Genomic DNA, 18,754 nt, shown 5'->3' with positions numbered 1-18,754 from the left:
CTTTGATGCTTCATTTTGATGTGGAGGTGATCCTACATTTTCCTAGACTGTGACAGAGGAGAGTAAGTTCTGGCAAGGCAGACTAAGCTAGAAAGGCTTTTATGTCTTATCATCTCAGGACCAGCCTACTAAGGTTGGAAGGTTCATCATCAGGTGATGTGATTACTTTTGTAGTGATTATAACTCTTCAAGAATATCTATTAAATCCTAGTAGGATTTGCACATGTGACAGATAGGTTGTAAAGATGATCAAGTGTGGAGGACTTGGGTTTAGGAAGACTATGGCTCATTTATTAGATATGTGATCCTGGGTAAGTCACTTAACAGTCTGCTTCATTTTCTTCAATATTTTCCCTTTTGTTTCTAATATTTTCCAATATTTCCTTAATTTTCCTAAAAATAAGTGTAATCATAGCACCTTCCTCAGAGGGTTGTTATGAGGATCAAATGAGAAATTATAAATAAAGCATTTTGTAAACTTTAAAGTACTATATAAACTATATAACTATATAAAGTACTATATATTAAAGTACTATATAAACTATATAAACTTTGAAGTACTATATAAATTCTTGTTATAAATGGAAGGACCCAAAGAAATGGAATTGAAGGTACTTTAGGTATTGAAATACTGAAGTTTCCATTATCTGTCATTTTAAAAGAGTTGTTTGTACATATGGGTCCTTTCACTTCTTGATCTTTTGGGAAATATGACTAGTGAAACAGCTGGGTTAAAAATGAACAGGTGGAGTAGATGGGGGAAGGTATTCTAGGTAAAGGGAAAAAAGGCTAAAGAAAGAAAATGTTTGGGCCTAATAGCTGGCCTACTAAAACAGAGAAGTCATACATGGCAACATGGGGAATAAGCAAAGAAAACTTTGGAAAGGTTGTTTGGGTAATGATTTTTAAAAAAGAGTTGAATACCAACTTAAGAATCCTGGACTAATGTGGAACCATTTAAATGTTATGGACAGGAGACTGACATGATAAAACCAGCATTTTAGCAAAATTAGTCTGACAGCAGTGTGCAGGATGGATTGAGGAGGAGGCACATTAGAACCAGGAAACATTAGTTAAATGGTGGGTGAATGACAGAGAGAGAAAAAGAGAATAGTGGATAGGTTAGACAGTTTTTTTTTGAGAGCAAGGCAGACATCAACTTCTTTCTCCTTATCTTTGCCTCTCAGAATCCCAAGTTTTATTCAAGAAAGTCTCCATTCATATATCACTTCACTTTATTTTATTTTTTCCACTTACATATTATAAAAGTTTTTCAGCATTCATCCACTTGGATATTTATAAGTTACCCATTTTTCTATCACATTCCCTTTCTACCCCCTTCCCCTCAGTGGTGAATAGTCCTGTAAAATTTGTATATATACATGTTTTTAACATGTTTACACATTTACATAAAATATGTAAGAGGAATTAATTAGGTCTAAGGGAAAAGAAAGAAAACAATGTGATAGGAAAAACATAAGAGAAGTTTTCAAAAAAGCAAATATAGTTTCCATTCAGATTCTGTGGTCTTTTGGTTTGTTTGTTGTTTGTTTTCCTCTGGGCGTGGATTGCCCATAACAGATCTCCCAGGGTTGTCCTAGTTCTCTGAACTGCTTGTGGAGAAGCTGGTTTGAGTTTGATACTGCCTGTGAGGAATCGTGATTCAGACCTAGGAATTCAGGTGTGGAAAGCAAAATAAAGATTTATTGAAAGAAGTTACAACCTAAAAAGAAAGTGATAGAGACAGAGTCGGACATGACTGACCCCTATCGGAGGTAGGGCCCAGATTTTTATGGTCTTGCCCCTTATCCAGAGGGCAAAAGGTGAATTCTCTTCCCCCCTTACTGGATTTGGAATTAGGTAGAAGATTGAAGCCTGAAGAGTTCAGGATACAAATTTTACATTAAACAATGAACAATGGTAGTTGATTTACATCTCAAGAGTGGCGGACCTCCACCCAATTTAACAGTCTTTAAGATTACAAGTTTTGTTTCTGCTACATTCTGCTACATTCATAATTCTCTACATCTTTTTCCTGCATCATGCTGGGAGTTGCTGCATCTATCTGAGTTGGTCAATTCCCAATGCTGTTGTTAATGTGCACAATCTTCTCTTGGTTCTGCTCCCTTCACTAAGCATCAATTTATATAATTCTTCCTATGCTTCTCTAAAGTCCTATCTTTTATGATTTCTTAAACATTAGTACCCCCTAGCATTCATATATCACAACTTGTTCAGCCATTCCTCAATTGATAGGCATCCTCTTAACTTCCAACTCTTTGCCACTAAAAAGAGCTGCTATAAATATTTTTGAACATTTTTGAATGTTCAAACATTTTGAACATTTTTAGTTTCTTTTGGATATAGGCCTAGTAATGGCATTTCTGTCAAAAGGTATGATTGGTTTTACTGCTCTTTGAGTTCTTTGTAGATATGGACATAATGTATTATTATTGTGCTGCAAGAAATTATGATGAGAATTTCAGAGAAATATGAAAAGACATGAGTTGATGCCATGAAATAAAGACATATTGCTCTCCAGAATGGTTGGATCAGTTCACAACTCTACCAACAATGGATTAATGTCCTAATCCTCGAACAACCTCTCCAACATTTACCATTTTTTCTTTCTGTCATCTTAGCCAATCTGATAGGTGTGAGGTGGTACCTCATCGTTGTTTTTAATTTACATTTCTCTAATCAGTAATAGCTTTAAGTTTTTATTTGAAAATTGCCTATTGATATCCTTTGCACTTTCTAAAAGCCCCCTTCACCACCTCCACTCCTACCACATTGTTCATGCACTACCTCCCCAAATTACTTTGCATTCATTTTGCATTTGTAACCAAAGTCCTCAAACCCACTGGCATAGTACTCTCTCCTCACTGGTGAAAATCCTTGTCCTGCACCTGGATGAGGGGAGGGGTTAGAAAGAGTTCTTGACTCTGTAAATAGCTTTAGCATTTCTGGGTTTCAGGACTTCTATCTTCCAGCTTCAGGAAAAAATATGGATGATGTCAAAATCCATTTCAGAATAGTAAAGGGAGAATGACACTGAAAAGCAGCTTACATCAGAGAAGATGGCAGTCTCTATCTTGTCCAAATTTCCACCTTGCTACATTAGAGACTTAGGGGAGTTTTCCCCTGGGTAAGAACTGCATTTCTCCTCAGTTGAGCTGAGTTACCTGAATCCCATGGGAGAACTCTTTCACTCTGTATTGTGTGTTGTGTATCCTCTGATGGTGTATCCTCTGTTTTGCTATTCACTTGGATAACTGCTCCCTGATGTTAGTGTTCATTGTTGAACTCCAATTGTTGGTGAGAAAGGAATAAAAATTTGACTATAAAGCTGAGGACCTCCTTTCCCCTTAAGGAATAGTGATTAGAAAGTTAGCTGGAATCTGAAAACCACATCTTCTAGACTAATAATATATAAGGGAGCAGATAAATATAATTTTAGCCTGGTTTCCCCTTGCTCTAAGGAAAGCAGAGCAATCTCTGACCCCAGAATCCTGCTTCCTCTAAGACTGGGAGGCTCCTTTGGAGAAGGATTAGGGGAGAAAAGGCTTTAGATGTCTATTCTGTATCCTGCTTTTTGTATAAATTTAAATATAGACATGTTGTCTCCCCCATTTGAATATAAATTTACATTTCATATTATCTTTTTGTCCTCAGTTTTAGAGCAGTGTCTAGAATATAGTTAGAACTAAATCAATATTTGATTGAATGATCTTTAAAGGTAAAGAGGTAAAAGCACTGGTAGAAAAGGAAAGAATGAAGATGAGAGGGAATAGATAATTAAAGAATCAAGGTCACAGAGAAAGTAAAAAAGATATTAATAGAGAGTTACCCTTGGAAAGCAAAAGGACTACCTCTACTTCTAAAATAGGATGGAAGATTTAAGAGACAGGCTGTAAAAAAAGAAGTACTTTGAAATGAGAATAACGGAAGAGTGAGAGAGTTCTTGTTGGATGATCTCCAATTTTGAAGCAAGTAGGAGGTCAGATCACTTGCCAAGAGTGAGAGAGGATAGGGTTGGGGACTTGAAGAGGAGGAGGTTTGGAACAGCTGCTGTGGAATCAAGAAGTTAAAAATAATAATAGATGAATAAAAGGATTGCTAGGCAGAAGCAAAAGCATGGATGAAGTCAGACAACACAGGTTTGTGATAGGCCAGATCTTCACTGTTTTGTCACTTTCTCCAACAAAACTGCCCAGAAGAGGAGGTGGAGAGGAAGCTTATGATAGTTGTTCACAGTTGGGAATTAACATAGCCTGATTATATGGGATGGCTTTCTGGGAGGGGTAAGAGGAAAAGAATATAAAAGAAAATTTAGGTATATAAAAACAAAAAAACTCTATAAAATTTATTTAAAAAACAACTTGAAATCTACCAAACACTTTCCAAAATTCTACTGACTGGGAGTCAGTCAAAAATTAAAGACCTATCTTTTACAGTTCCTAGCTGTGATTTACCTTAGACAATTAGCTTAAACTTTCTGTGATTCAGATTTTTTTTATATCTGTAATAGAAGGATGATGACAATATGTACTACCTACCTCATGGGGCTGTGAAGAAACCTCTTTGCAAATCTTAAAGCACTGAGTAAGTGTGAGTTACTATGTAAGACTTTTCAAATTTAAGACTTCCATATTCAAATGTAAGACCGACACAGATAATTCCCATTATGGCATGCAGCTAAAAAGACCTTCCATTAAAATCTTTCTCTTATCATACCCTATTGGCATGCTTAGAGGAGATATAGAGGCTTCTTAAAGGCTCTGTCAGTGGAATGCAATTTCTGGCAGATTCTATTAAACTGGCAAGGTTTTTTGAGAGTGCCTTCCCAGCAAAGGACTGGATATCTGTTGCTTCAGAACAAACTAAGGGAGCGTATTAGTAGATGGCCATACTAAGGTTATGAATTTTTTAGCCAGAGAAGCTTGTGAAGACTATGTACCAAGTTTTAGAGGGAGGGGGCAATCTGCTTGGGTTAAGGAAGCACCCACATTAATTGAATCATGGGACCTTGAGATACCATAGAAAAAAAAGCTGGGCAGATGTCTCTTGGAGCTAATCTATCAGGACATATCTTGGATAGCTAGCTATTGCAGATGGATGGTGAGTTGGGCCCAGAAATGAATAAAACAAAGCGAGTTAACTGGACTAAATTTGGAATACTGCACAATGCTTTCACCTTGTATGAGTTCAATTATCAATCATTTCTAGACAGGTTACTCCCAGATCTATATATCCAATCTTAATCACTTTGCTGAACTCAAGCCCAGTATTATCAACTGCCTGCTGACCATCTTCACTTGGATGAATGCCCTACAGGCATTTCAAGCTCAACCTGTCTAAAATGGAACTCATACTTCTTGAATATATCGCTCCTTCAAACTTTCTCATTTCAATCCATGCCACTACCAACTCATCATGCAGGTTCATAATCTTGGATTGCTCTGGATTCTCCCTATTCCTTCAGCCCCTATAACCAATCAGGTTTTCTCTGCCTCCACAGAGTATTACAATAGCTTACTAAATGTCTTTGCCTACAGTCTCTTCCTTCTTGAACCTACTATCCTCTATGCAGCAGCCAAAATGATATTCCTAAAATGCTGTCCTGGTTATGTCACTCTTTCTTTCTCCACTTAAAAATCTATGGCTCCCTGTTGCCTCTGGGATAAAAATCAAAATTGTTTGGCTTTCATTTAAAGCCCTTCTCTATCTGGGTCCTTTAACCTTTCCAGTCTTATTTCATATCACTCCATGAATTCTCAGTTCTAGTACAAATAGCTTGCATCTGACATCTTTCCTTCTTCACCTTTGCCTCTTAGTTCTTCCTTCCTTCCTTCAGGTCCTTTCAGTTATGTTATAAATTGCTACATATTCTTTAAATTTACTTACTTGTATATATACACACTATTAATATCTCAGCATAATGCAGGGAATCTTTTTAATATGTATCTCCGGGGCCTAGCATTAGACCTTGCACCTGCTAAGTACTTAATTGTCTGTTGAATTAACTGAATGATCTTAAGTTCTTTGCTGCTTCAAAAATGTATTCCTTTAATGCATATATTCTACTTTAGTTACCTGACATGAAATATCCATTATCTAGGAACAATCAACATTGCAGATCAAGTCAAGTGGACAAGGAAAAGGCAGTGAAAAGATATGGGGTGGCAATAATTAAGATGCAGCATATTTCCGATGAACACTTGTTCAAAAGAAGTATAATTATGAAAGAAAGCACGTAGCAAGAATGAGGGCTAATAGGTGGACTCCCTATGGGCTGCATTAGTGTCCACAATATATTTAAAGAACCTGAGGAAGGCTATTGACACAATATTTGTCCATCCATCCATCCAAGCATCCAATTTAAAAGCAGTGAAGTGGTGCAGTGGATAGAATGTTAGACCTGGAGTCAGGAAGACCTGAGTTCAAATTCAGCCTCTGATTTAGGCTGTATGACCCTGGCTAGATCACTTAACTTCTCTATTCCTTAGGTTCCTTATCTGTGTAAAACAAGGAAAATAGGGTGGTTGAGGATATTTGTAAAGAGCTTTGCAAACTTTAAAGTGCTATAGAGATCTAGCTATGATTATTACTATTATTTTCTATAACAAGATGGACATGGATGAGGAGGGGGAGAAAGGCTATCGGTCAAGAATTACTCATGTTCATGGAGAAGATGCGCAGCTGTCAAAATGAAAAGCAGCTGGGTGACAATCGCAATCAGTCACTGCGTCTGCCAAGGATGCTGCAAGGGGAAAGGCACCCTGTGAGAGTGGAGGGGAATAGGAAGGGGAGTGAGGAGACGCTGGGTCAGAGCTCTGCATCTGGACTTGGGCTGCCTCGGGCTAAGTCATATTCTCCTCCTCCATGAGGATGCTGGACCTCACTCACGCTCCTTCCAGTTGCTATGTTGGTGCAAAAGAATTAGAATTGGGAACTCGGAGGTTATGCATTCAATCTCCTGTACCAGGAAAGGAAGCGATTGGATAGAAGCCCCTTGAGGACAAGAACTCCTTCTAATTTTCGTTCCCCCCCCCCCCATATTCCCAGCCCTGTGGTGGTCCCTGGAAGGTCGTCCCCGCTGCACGCACATATTTGTTGAATTGAAAGGAGGCCCTGGGAGTTAAACGGGGCTCTGGATCTCGGGGGGATGCGAGGAGGGCCAGGGTGAAGTCCAAGTCCACCCTTGCGCGCTGCCCAAAGTCCTCTCCCTTCCCTTGCGCGAGGCAGAATAGGGTTTACACTGCGGAGGAGGCAGGGAGGCGCGGCCTCTGACGCCCGCCCCGCCCCCTCCCGGACCGGCCACGGCTGAGCCCCGCCCCCGAGCCGGGGGAGGAGGTGAGAAACGGGCCGGGGCGGGGCTTAGCGCAGGGGCGTGGCCAGGGCGGCGGGGCGCGACCCGCGCTCCTCCCACCCTCCCCCGGGCTCGCGCTTTGCGCCGCTCCGATTGGCCACGGGGCGCTCAGACTGCGGAGAGAGGGGGAGGGGGAGCGGGCTAGGGGCCCTCGCGGGCCTCTCCCCAGAGCGGCTTCCGCCGGCTTCGGGGCCCCACCCAGGCCGACCGCGCGCGCGCGCGGGAAGGGGCGGGGCGAGTGGCAAGCTCGCGCCCGCCCCCGGGGCGGAGCCGGGGCAGGGAGGCGGGGGCGGGGCGGCGGCGGCGCCGCGCGCGCTCCCGGAGGAGCGCGCGCGCGCCCTGGGCGGCGGGGAGAGAAACAAGCCGGGCCGGAGCCGAGCCGGGCGTGTGGGCTGCGTGTGGCGTGAGCGGGAGCCGGAGCCGGAGCGGGAGCGGCCGGCGGGAAGCGAGTCGGAGGGCCCGAGCCGGAGCGAGCCGCCGCCATGAACACGGTGCTGTCGCGGGCGAACTCGCTGTTCGCCTTCTCGCTGAGCGTGATGGCGGCGCTGACCTTCGGCTGCTTCATCACCACCGCCTTCAAAGACAGGAGCGTCCCGGTCCGGCTGCACGTCTCCCGAATCATGCTGTGAGTGCGGGCCGGGCCGGGGGGCGCGCCCGGGGGGGTGGGCAGCCCCCCGCCCCGCCCGCTCCCGGGGCAGCGGCCCCAACCGCCCCCCGCGCGGCCCGCCGGCCCGGGGCGGCCGCTTCCTGCTCCGCCGCTCCGCTCCGGCCGCGCGGGCCAATGGGGGCGCCCCGCCCCAGCGGCCCCTTCCTGCCCCCGGGGCCCGGCCGCGCGCCCGCCCGCCGGCCTGAGCTTCCCGCCGGCGCCTCCCGCAACTTCCCCCGCGGCGGCCGGAGCGCCCCGGAGCGCGCTGTCGCCGGCCTTTGGTCTCCGGCCCGGGGGCGCTGACGTGTCCGACGCGGGCTCGCTTCTGTGCCAGCCTTAGCTGCCCCCCTCCCGCCTCGGAAGAGTTCCTCTGACCCACGAGGCTCGGAAAGCAGCGGGGCATTTTGAACCAGAAGGTTGAGCCCCCCCGTTTTGTTTTATTTAAACTTGTCCCGAGATTCAGGATGGGGACTTGGAGAAAATTATGAAACAGCTGGCCCGTCCTCTGTTGTCTTAAAAAAACCATCCTCTGTTCTTTAACTGTTTCTCCTTTGGCAATTATTATATTCTTTCCCTTTCTTCTCCTTCCCGCATACTCAGGACAGCATTAACTTGGGACCTCTCCTGTCAGATGTTCCACTCTTGATGGCCCCTCTTCTTGTGCCACCTCCCCTGTGTCCCCATTGGTTTGGTTTGCTCTTATGCACCTTAGCCATTGGTTAATTTACTTTTATTTTCAGTGAAATCACCAGCCACTCATTTATGAAGTAGTTTGTTTCTAAGTCTTTCCAAAATTATTTTTTTTCAGGAACCTCTAAGACGTGAAGATACCTATCTAAACAGCTACCTTGGTGTTTGCTTTGCACAGTTTATTCAATTTTCTTTTCTTTCATTTGAGCTTAATTAATGTCCAGACTTTTAGTGTATTTTTATTTAGCCGTGTATCCTTAACTTTAAGTTGATAGCATAGAACTGGTAGGAGACATTTTCACATATATGTTTAATAAAGCTGCTTTGCGTTGATATATCTCTACATGTATATGACAAGAGTATCCAATTCTTTAAGGAATTAAGACAAAGATTTTGTAACCTGTTTGAGGTTGAAGATTATAAAACCTATGTTTATTTTCAGAAAAAACGTAGAAGACTTCACTGGACCTAGAGAACGAAGTGATCTGGGCTTTATTACATTTGATGTAACTGCTGATATCCTTTATGAAAATGATTTTTTTAAAAAATGTCAATCAATTTACAGTGATTTTGAATTTGTGTTAAGCTGAATTAAAACATTCAAAAATATTCTAGTGAAAAACAAATCTCTGATAATATGAACTTCAAAGGACCTAGATTATAGTTGTGAATTTGCCTCCAACTTGTATGTTTTTCGTCATTTGTAAAATAAGATTAATCATAGCTACCCCCTCTTGACTTCAGTAGGGTTTTTTGTTTTGTTTTTGATAATTCAAGAAAAAAAATGTGAGCACGATGCCTGAAATTGTTCAGAAGAAACAATATGTAGAACTAATCCATCAAAAATGAAATTGTGAAACTTTAAAATTTTCACTTAGAAATGAAATTGGGATAAAAAGAGAAATGACTAATATAGAAACTGCATTTTATATCCCTTCACCCAGAAGCCATCAGTTCTGGAACAGTAGCAGTGTTATCTAGTAGTAACATAGGCAGTTCACTTATGTAATGTTAGATTACATATTTTAGTGTTGGTTGAGTATCTAAATGATTGGTCAGTTAGCTATCTCAATTGACAGTTACTATCCTTTTAATAGAGTATGTGATTTTATAACCACAACAACCATTTAAAATTGCAGAAGTCATTTTGTGATTGGATTTTACAGCTTATCTGTGCTCTCCAGTTTTCTAGCTTCTACCAGCCATATCTACCTAACGTGAAATAATCCTTTTTTTTCCTCCAAAATTTATTGGAACAGACTTGGTATGGAAGTGTTTCAGTCACTTTTAGGCCTGATCTCATCTGCTTTATTGAGACAGCCCCTTTCCACTACCCCAAATTCCCCCAGACTACAATGGGTCTGGGAATTTGCATCTATCATATTTTTTTTCCATCAGATAGCTTGATACTGAGGTTAAATTTTTTTTTGATAATTGTATTTCAGGATAATTGGTTCCTTTTATAATTCATTTTAATTTGTAATTTTCTTTTGTTTAATGGGATCCATGGATTTCATCAGACTACTGAAGGGACTCTAGGACACAGGACACAAGCTAAGAATTCCTTCTTTAAGTGGACTTAAGTAGAAGATCCTCTCTCTTTTTCACCAGGTCTAGAATCTGTCAGGTAGCCTAGATTCAGGAATAAGCTGGATCTATAGGCAGGTACTGTGAAATCAAACCTTACATTTAAGAGGGGTATAAAGTTCTTTTGTTAACACCAAGTATTTTTTGTAAATTTTCAGATCTCCATGGTCATCTTTAACCTAATGTTTCTCCTTCATTTTTGAAGAAGACCACAAGATCAGGGAGGTGAAACCATGACAAATACATGAATTGAATTTGAGTGAGGGAGTGCTGTGTAGTCACTAGCCTTACTTTCTCCTCCAGAACCATCTGGGTCCAGTGCTCAGATAAATCAGAACAACTAGAAATGACCCTGGATGTGAGAGCATCACGATTAAGTGACTTGCCCAAGGTTGCACAGCTAGTGAGTAGTGTCTGAGGCTGCATTCAAACTCCTGTCCTCCTGATTTCAAGGCTAGTGCTCTAACCATTGGGCCACCTAGCTCCCCCCATCCTTTGCCTAGCACTGCTGAGAAGGGATTTGGGCTAGACTAAGAGTTTTCAAATTATAAGATTATTCCAACTAGTTATTTTACATTATTTTTGCATTATTTCTTTATCCCTTGATTCACATTCAAGTATTTCTAATTGGTAACTGTGCTGAAGTATTAACCACCTTACTAAAACAAAGTAGATATATTACAACCTGTTCTGTAAATGCCCTAAATTTGCATATAAATATAATAGATACAGAATTACTTGATTTCAAAAGAAGCAGCTGTTTTTCCATTCTTGTGAGATTTTTATTTTGGTGGGGCAGAATCGGGGAAGGATAAATAAGTAGTTCAAAATCTTCTGTTTTACCAAAGTGGCGCTTGGATTTGAAAGTTTGAAGAAACATTGATCCTAGTTAACTGAAAATAACAGATAGTTTATGATATACTTGATCTGGTTATTTCAATCAGTTAAAAAAACATGTGTTTACTATGTGCCAGTTTAAAATTTACTATACAATGATTGGTTTAGAAAAAGAATAGAATCCATAATACATATAGTGCATTTTTCATTAAAATTTTTTTTGATTGGACTTGCAACTTTATTGATATATACAATTATATCACTGATAAGACTGCTTTTACCTATCATACTTAGGCATCTGCTTTTTTCTTGAGTCCTGGCAATTAAAAGACTTTCCCCAGGGTCACAAAGTCAATGTGTGTCAGAGGTTGGAAATGAACCTAGATCTCCCTGTTTCAGAATCTGGTTCTTTTTTCCTTCTATGATGCTGCCTCTTAGCTTAAATGTAACAGTGTGAATTCGATTTCACAGAAAAGTAGATTTTGAAGGCTTTTTTTAAAAATTTTGAGTATCAGAGCCATAAGAGACTAGTTCTGTAATACAGATGAGTCCCTCATTTACACATATTGCCTCATTTGATTCTCATAACAACTCTGTGAGGTAAGTTCTGATATTTCCACAAGAACCAAACAAACTGATAAACAGATTGTAATTTTCTTTTCACTGAAAAGTTTCAACCAGATAGCATCAGTTTAGTATGAGACTTCATTTAAGTAACTTCAACCTGTGAATTGCTGTTTTCTTCTTTGCAACAGTAACTTAGATGATCTCTGTGGTACCAAGAATTCTTTGATTCCATGCCATCTTCCCCCTCTTTTTTTTCCATAGTGATTGAGAAGAAAAGGGCATTAATATAAAAACTGAAAAAAAATATCTCTGGTATTCATCAGGTTTCTTTTCCTCCTGTTCTGCATCAGATTTAACAATTGAGCTAATTTTTTTTCAGACAAAAGAAATTTGTTTGCATGCTAAGAAACAGTATGTTATAATGAAAAAAAAGTACCAGATTTGGGTTCTTGTGCATAGACTCCAATTTATTTTGTTATCTATGAGCTAAGTGATCTGGAGTAAGTCATTTAATCTCTGGGCCTCAGTTTTTATGTGTTAAAGGAAGAGTTGGACTTTGATCTCCCCTGCTCCTTTTCATTTTAGATCTGTGATCCTCTATTGTGTGACTGAAGAAGATTTTTATGTGAGAAATCTACTATGAATAATTGAGAAATGACAAAGTTGTATGCCATCTTATGTTTTTGTTCCTTAATTTTTTTTACATCTAGAGAATATATTTGATTGGAATGTAAAGCAATTGTTTCTGTATTTATCAGCAGAATATTCGACAAAAAATAACGTAAGTACTTATAACATGTATTTAAATTGTGTATTTTACATGTTACTTAAAAAAATTAGCTTTTGATTTTATTTTTGTAAGATAAAGTGTTGTTTGACTTAAAAATTTAAAGTTATTTATACTATATGGGTAATGAGCTTAAAGAGATACTGCTGTGAAAACCTGAGGTAAGAGCTAGGCTTTCTTTTCACTTCATTTCTCTCATATCCTTTGGGACCATGAAAAAAGCAAGAGGGTCTTTAAATTTAGGATTTGTAAAGCCCTTTCTTCACACATAATACATCATTTCATTCTAACAAGTTTGTGAGATAAATACTAGTACTTAATCTAGACCACTCAGTTTCCAGGTAGACTTGGAGGGAAACTGGAGGACCATGAACCTATGTTACTTGTGCTTATTTGGAAGGCGTCCGAGATTGAATTCTCAAAATTAGTAGAAATATCTAGATGTAAATTTTATTTCACATATTTGACTACATATCAGCTTTTTTGCAAAAGGTTAGTGGTTGGTTTTCTAAAGGTCTTAAATATGTCTGTTCATGATTTTCCATGTATATGTGATTTGTAGGCTTTAGAGTGTTCTCTTTAAGTTGTATATTTAGAGTGATCATTATCATTTTTCATTTGATAAATAATTTGAATGTCTTAAATAATGTGTGGTGAGGCAAGTATCACTTTTAATTATCTTGAGGAAAGGATGGAGGGGTAACAGAATAGATAGTAAATCACAGTCTTAGCTCCTATGGAATTGTGCTTTAGTTTTCTGACTTTTTTGATATTAATATTTTATACATTCCGTTCTATCAATAAGCTTTTGATAATTGTTGATAGACATTTGTAGTTGTGTTAAAATTAGTATTAAAATTGTCTCACTTGAAGTATCTATTGATAAATTAGTTCTCCTAGAAATGTAACCATTAGACTAAATTAAGTGACCTTAGTTCTAACCTTGTCTCAGCCACTATTTGTGTGATCCTGTGCCAAATCATTCTTCCATCCTCAGTTTCCTCATTTGTAAATTATTTTTTTAAAATAGACTGTATCATCAGCCTCCACCATAAAAACACAGCCTTGCTATAATAATTCATTAGCTGACTGCTCAATTTTGACATTTATAGCATCATTCCAATGAAACTTAACACCCACCTAGCCTGTCCTTTCATTTGATACTGTGTTTTCATGAAACTAATCAGAAAAGCCACCATAAGAGTTTTAAAGGATCACAGCATGGTTTATGCAGAGATTAATAAAATTAATAGTTCTATTTTTAAATTATTTACAAAGTAAAATTAAAGTACAAAAAATATTTCTTTTGTCTCTGGGTTACCATAATATAAAAATTGAGGAAGAGTAGTGAATGAAGATGGCTTTGATTATTAAATGTTGTATTAACTATTCTTTTACAGGGGCTAATGTTGACCAACTTTCTTCACGTTTCAGTTTGATTGATTGGTTTTTTGGTTTATCCTGATCCCTTAAAACATCAATATTGTTCAAAACAGAGCAATTCAAAAGCTGTATGTGAGAGAAAAGGAGTCAACACCAGAATAACAATTGAACATTTAGCAACCTCAGTAATTCATCTGGAATTTTTTATAGTAATTTTTTTTTTAAGATCTAGGATAGCATGAACAAATGAATATTTTTGAGAAATTTTCCAGTTTATTCTAGTTTTTCCCAGGATAACTAATGAGTTTCAGTTTGATTTAGTAACAGGCCAAGAATGTTGTTTAGGGAGATTTAAAATTTGCATGGTGGTAGTAAGTTTAGATGGTGTAATAACCTCAGACTATTACTATTAAGTTCAGGAGACTTAGAGCTAGAAGGGATAAGGCATTTAATTTGACTGTCATTTTACAGTTGAGGAAACTGAGGCCCAAAGAGATGAAGTTACTTTCCCAAGGGGGTGTCATGTATTTAAGTAGCAGAGCCATACTCAACCCAGATTCCCTCATTGCTAAACTTGTACTTCTAGAGAACTGCTGTAGTCATGGTTAGGATATTTTAGGAAAAAAAAGTAGGGGGATTTTTGGTAATATTGTTTTCATTTAGAAACTGGAATGGACAAAGCAAACAAATGAAAAAGAAGAGTGAAAAGTCCAATATTTCCAGAATAAAGGAAATGTCATTGAAACTTTTTTCTCCTTTGTTTCATTTCTTCAACATTGGGGACTCATCTTTCCTTTGGGGAAAAAAAAAGAAAATAGTCTGTTGTTTGAAAGGAATTAAGACTACTATACTACTGCACAGTCACTTTTCATCTGTATTTTAGAAATTGTGATATTGTTTTTGTGTAAGCCAACTCAGAACCAGCCTTAATAGAGTTCATGTGAGAAGTTCAATGTGGCTATAGTGCTTTTATTTAAAAATTTTTTCATATGAAAATGAATTATTTTTTTGAAACTGATTTTTTTTCCAGATTATCCCTAATTAGTATCTCCTGTATGACACTGAAACACCCACTCAAGGTGGGGTGGGGTGAAAAAATGCCAGTTACCAGACCTCCATAAATCCTCAGACACTGTTTGGGATCCTTTTAACAGTGTTGAGTTGGGGCAGGGCACCCTAGATTATCCATAGTTCTATCCCTAGTGGAGCCAGGCCCCTTGAGCATGGTCCTAGAAAAGTGAGAGAATATTAGATGGTAACAGATTCTTCAGTGGAGGAATTGCTCTGCTCTCTGGAGCTTCCTAGGTTGTACTTAGCTGGCACTTCATTAGAACCATCCAGCAGCTCAGTGTTTTGTCACTGACCAATTCTTTTAAAAAACAAAACAAAACAAGGATTTTCCTGTGAGAAGTCAGTCATCCTTATGACCTTGAGATGGTTCTTCACATTTTTACTTGTTTTTCATTTTTTAATATTAACATTGTGGAGATTTTCTTAAAGTCAGGCTGATTAAGTTAAATTCCATGTTTATTCTCTCTTTTTTAGATCATTGCTACTTTTAATATGCACTGACCAGATGTTACGTTTAGAAGAGTTGTCTAATTAATTCTCATTTCAATGTAGGCTCTGAACCAGGTTGTCCTTTGGGACAAGATCATTCTGAGAGGCGATAATCCGAAGCTGCTGCTGAAAGATATGAAATCAAAATATTTTTTCTTTGACGATGGAAATGGTCTCAAGTGAGCAACTCATGCTATTTTAAGTGTTTAACCATGGTTTTTGTAAAAGAAGAGAGAGGGAAAGAGAGTACAGTATTGAAAGGGAAGGAAACAGTGAGATATAAGGAATGAGGTTCATGAATATTTTAACTTACAGATTATAGGAAGATAGCTTTTTAGGGTAGAGGGGGTGGCCACTGAGTGGACTGAAGTTTGGATGCCATTCTTTATTTGGAGTCAAGTTTCAGATTCAAACCATGGCTCTCCTAATTGTAATCCTGGGCAAATCACTGAGCTTCTCTGGATAAAATGAGGGGGTTGGACTGAATGGGTTCTGAGGTCCCTTCCAAATCTCCATCATTGATCCAATGAACCTCTTGGTCAAGAGAGTAAGTATTCCAAATACAATTTACCATATACTGGGAGTAGTAGCAGTGGAAACAGTAGCTTTGTCCTCTCTCTGTTTTGCTGGAGGTATGGCTTCTGCTTTTAAGGGTTTAAGAAATGCAGGCACCTGCTTGAATGTTAGGATTACAGTCGGTCAGACAGTAGTAGAACCTATGATCGAAAATGTGGAGAGCTTCCTTTGCACAGTCCTAGAATATTAGAGCCTAAGGGCTTTTACTTCAACTTCCTTATGTAACTGACTGTGGGACCATGAGATGCATTCAGTAATTTGCCCAAGACTATAGACCTGGGACTAGATCGTCTGACTCCACTAAATGACACTATCACTTATAAATTACAAGTTTTTATTGGTGCTGCTAATGAGTATGTTTTAAGGTCTAAATCATCAGTGATTACCTGCAAATTGCTGCTGACTTTATTCCTCCTCTTGATATATTATATTTGGAATGAAATAGAAAAAGAATTCTGCTTAGTGGCAGATATGATCTTTATAGTAGTGGTTGTATACAAATGAAATGATTTAGATCTCAGTACTTTAGTCATGAAACTGCAAATATTTCTGCTGACCACTGATTATCATCTGTCTTTTTACAGGGGAAACAGGAATGTTACTTTAACCCTCTCTTGGAATGTTGTACCAAATGCTGGAATTCTACCTCTTGTGACAGGATCAGGACATGTCTCTATTCCATTCCCAGATACATATGAAATAACAAAGAGTTATTAAATTATTATTCTGAATTTGAACAGCATATTTTTATACTTAATGAATTCTATCTCATTTGCCCCATCCTTTTCCCCTTTTCCTGTTCTCTTCTTTTGTCCAGAAAGCAAGAGATACTTGCTTTTGGTTGTAACTTTTACAAAAAAATTAGGTTTCTTTTGGTTTTTGTTTTTTTTACAAGAGCCAACTTTGAAAAATGTAACAGAAAAGGAAAGGTAAATGGGTGACAAATTTGTTTTTTAAATTGGCCACCTGAATGAAGTATTACCTTTCGTACTAATAAAAGTTGAAAAATTCTCAAATAGTCTTGATTTGTAAAATATCTATTTGAAGTATTCTCTGCATTTCCATTATTCTTATGGAATATAAAGTGAAGAGCATGAAGGGTAGTTTAAACTTCCAGGTGCCTGTAGAGTCATAAAGAACTCTGTATTATATATGCCTTCCATTCATGCAAATAAGCATTTGATGTGATTCAGATGTAGATATCCTGTTGTATCTTTTCTGAGTATGTCTGATAACCGGCGAAATACTGTCATATATTGTTATATATTAGAAGTCTGGTTTACAAAATAGCTAAAAGTGACTAAGAGTCATTTAGGAATGCCCATATTTCTTTTTTTACATACAGGTAACTAGCAATTTTCTCCACTTAAAGGCTAAATACCTCTTTATATGCTGTAAAACCAGTCTGTAACAAAACTTTTTAAAGCCTCTTAAGTGAACCAAATGTGTGTCTTTTAAGTGCTTTTTTTTTAACTTTCCTTCCTGTGATATCTTTATATATATAACTTCTTAGCAATGACACTGAGATTTGAAGATTTCAGCATGGTTTGCCCCCCCCCCCCCCCATTTATAACAAGTCTATTCTGGTGAGCATGCCTAATGTCATTGAAGGGGGATTATTTAAAAGCTTCCACCAGTCTACACTTTGATAGTAATGGTATGAAAATATTACCAGCTTGCCACAGCTTACAGACCAGTCTACAGAGCCATATCTGGTTATCATGTTTTTTACTCTGGGTACCTATGCTCTGCTACCTGAATGTTATGTCATCTGGTAAGGGGGAAGGAGTGATTGTAGATGTTACCCTGAGACCCCTCCATAGAATTTATTTATAGACATCTTAAACATTTTTGTATTGAGGAAATTGAGAGTTAGAAGGGAAATCACATAAAAACCAATTCATTTGCATGCTCAGTCATAAACAGGCTGCAATTGGCCATACTTAGTATACGTACATACTCACTTTCAATTAGTGCAAATACAGCAGGTAACAAATTTGCAGTTGGCTTTAAACTTTTTAAAAAATTGGCCTTAAAAGTGGCAAATAAGAACCTTACCCTCATGAGCACACATTTGTATAATGGAAACTATCAGATATCTTAATTCTTTGTTAAGAATTATTCAGATTACTTGAAAAAAATTTCATCTTTAGTTGGAATGACCACTTTTATAAATGGAAATTTAATAAGTGAGTTGCTATTATAATTAACCCATTTATAAGCCCCCAGTATTAGACTTAGTGACAGATTTCATCGGGATTGAATTTTACTTTTCTAAGATTCAAGAGAAGAGAAATAAGGTAAGTTTTCAGCTAGAGGGATACCGCTTAAGAAAACAGCCTATGGCATGAGGAGGAACACTAATATTAGGAAGAATAACCTACTTTCAACCAGCTTTTCCTTGACCAATATCAAGTAATTTTCCTTTGGATTCCCCCAGACCTTGCAAATTTAAATCCCTTTAGCTAATAGAGTATTATCAGCCTGAAAATTTGGAGTGTAGTCAGACCCTGAAACTACTGTAATTCTACTTTAAGAGTGAAGGCAGGGCTTGATCTAAGGAAGAAAGCGAGGGTGCACAACAAAACTACTGTTTAGCTAATACTTTACTTAAACTACTGAGTAGTAGCTAAAGTTAAAGAAAGCATAAATGATTACAAGATCTCTATTAACATTGGATGAGTTTGATGAATGTGAAAACTAAGTTTGGTTTGATGCTATTTATTTACTTGATGTGTAATTAGGAAAG

The 18,754-nt window shown here is 38.5% G+C and overlaps 1 protein-coding gene and 1 long non-coding RNA gene across 2 annotated transcripts; one reads left to right on the top strand and one right to left on the bottom strand.

Annotated features, from left to right (window-relative positions):
• Window positions 1-1,225: 1,225 nt before the first annotated feature.
• On the bottom strand, window positions 1,226-8,077 carry LOC141517664 (uncharacterized). Its single transcript, XR_012476938.1, has 2 exons — window positions 7,923-8,077; window positions 1,226-1,669 (listed from the first exon to the last, which is right to left on the bottom strand). It is a non-coding gene; the product is annotated as an uncharacterized LOC141517664 (long non-coding RNA).
• On the top strand, window positions 7,709-17,571 carry SPCS3 (signal peptidase complex subunit 3). The gene is made up of 5 exons (XM_074228926.1): window positions 7,709-7,997; window positions 9,151-9,226; window positions 12,406-12,480; window positions 15,493-15,608; window positions 16,590-17,571. The coding sequence occupies exons 1-5, from the start codon at window positions 7,855-7,857 to the stop codon at window positions 16,720-16,722; spliced, it is 543 nt and encodes a 180-aa protein (XP_074085027.1). The 5' UTR covers window positions 7,709-7,854; the 3' UTR covers window positions 16,723-17,571.
• The last annotated feature ends 1,183 nt before the right edge of the window (window positions 17,572-18,754 follow it).

Source organism: Macrotis lagotis, chromosome 3 (assembly GCF_037893015.1).
Source record: "Macrotis lagotis isolate mMagLag1 chromosome 3, bilby.v1.9.chrom.fasta, whole genome shotgun sequence".
Classification (NCBI taxonomy): Eukaryota; Metazoa; Chordata; class Mammalia; order Peramelemorphia; family Peramelidae; genus Macrotis; species Macrotis lagotis.
This window is presented reverse-complemented; position numbering and strand designations above follow the sequence as displayed.

Bases quoted from the DNA above. Each gene is read 5' to 3' on its own strand.
- SPCS3 (XM_074228926.1), top strand. From the start codon at position 7,855: ATGAACACGGTGCTGTCGCGGGCGAACTCGCTGTTCGCCTTCTCGCTG. The intron at 7,998-9,150 runs GTGAGTGCGGGC...GTTTATTTTCAG, and splicing joins CACGTCTCCCGAATCATGCT to AAAAAACGTAGAAGACTTCA. The intron at 15,609-16,589 runs GTGAGCAACTCA...GTCTTTTTACAG, and splicing joins GACGATGGAAATGGTCTCAA to GGGAAACAGGAATGTTACTT.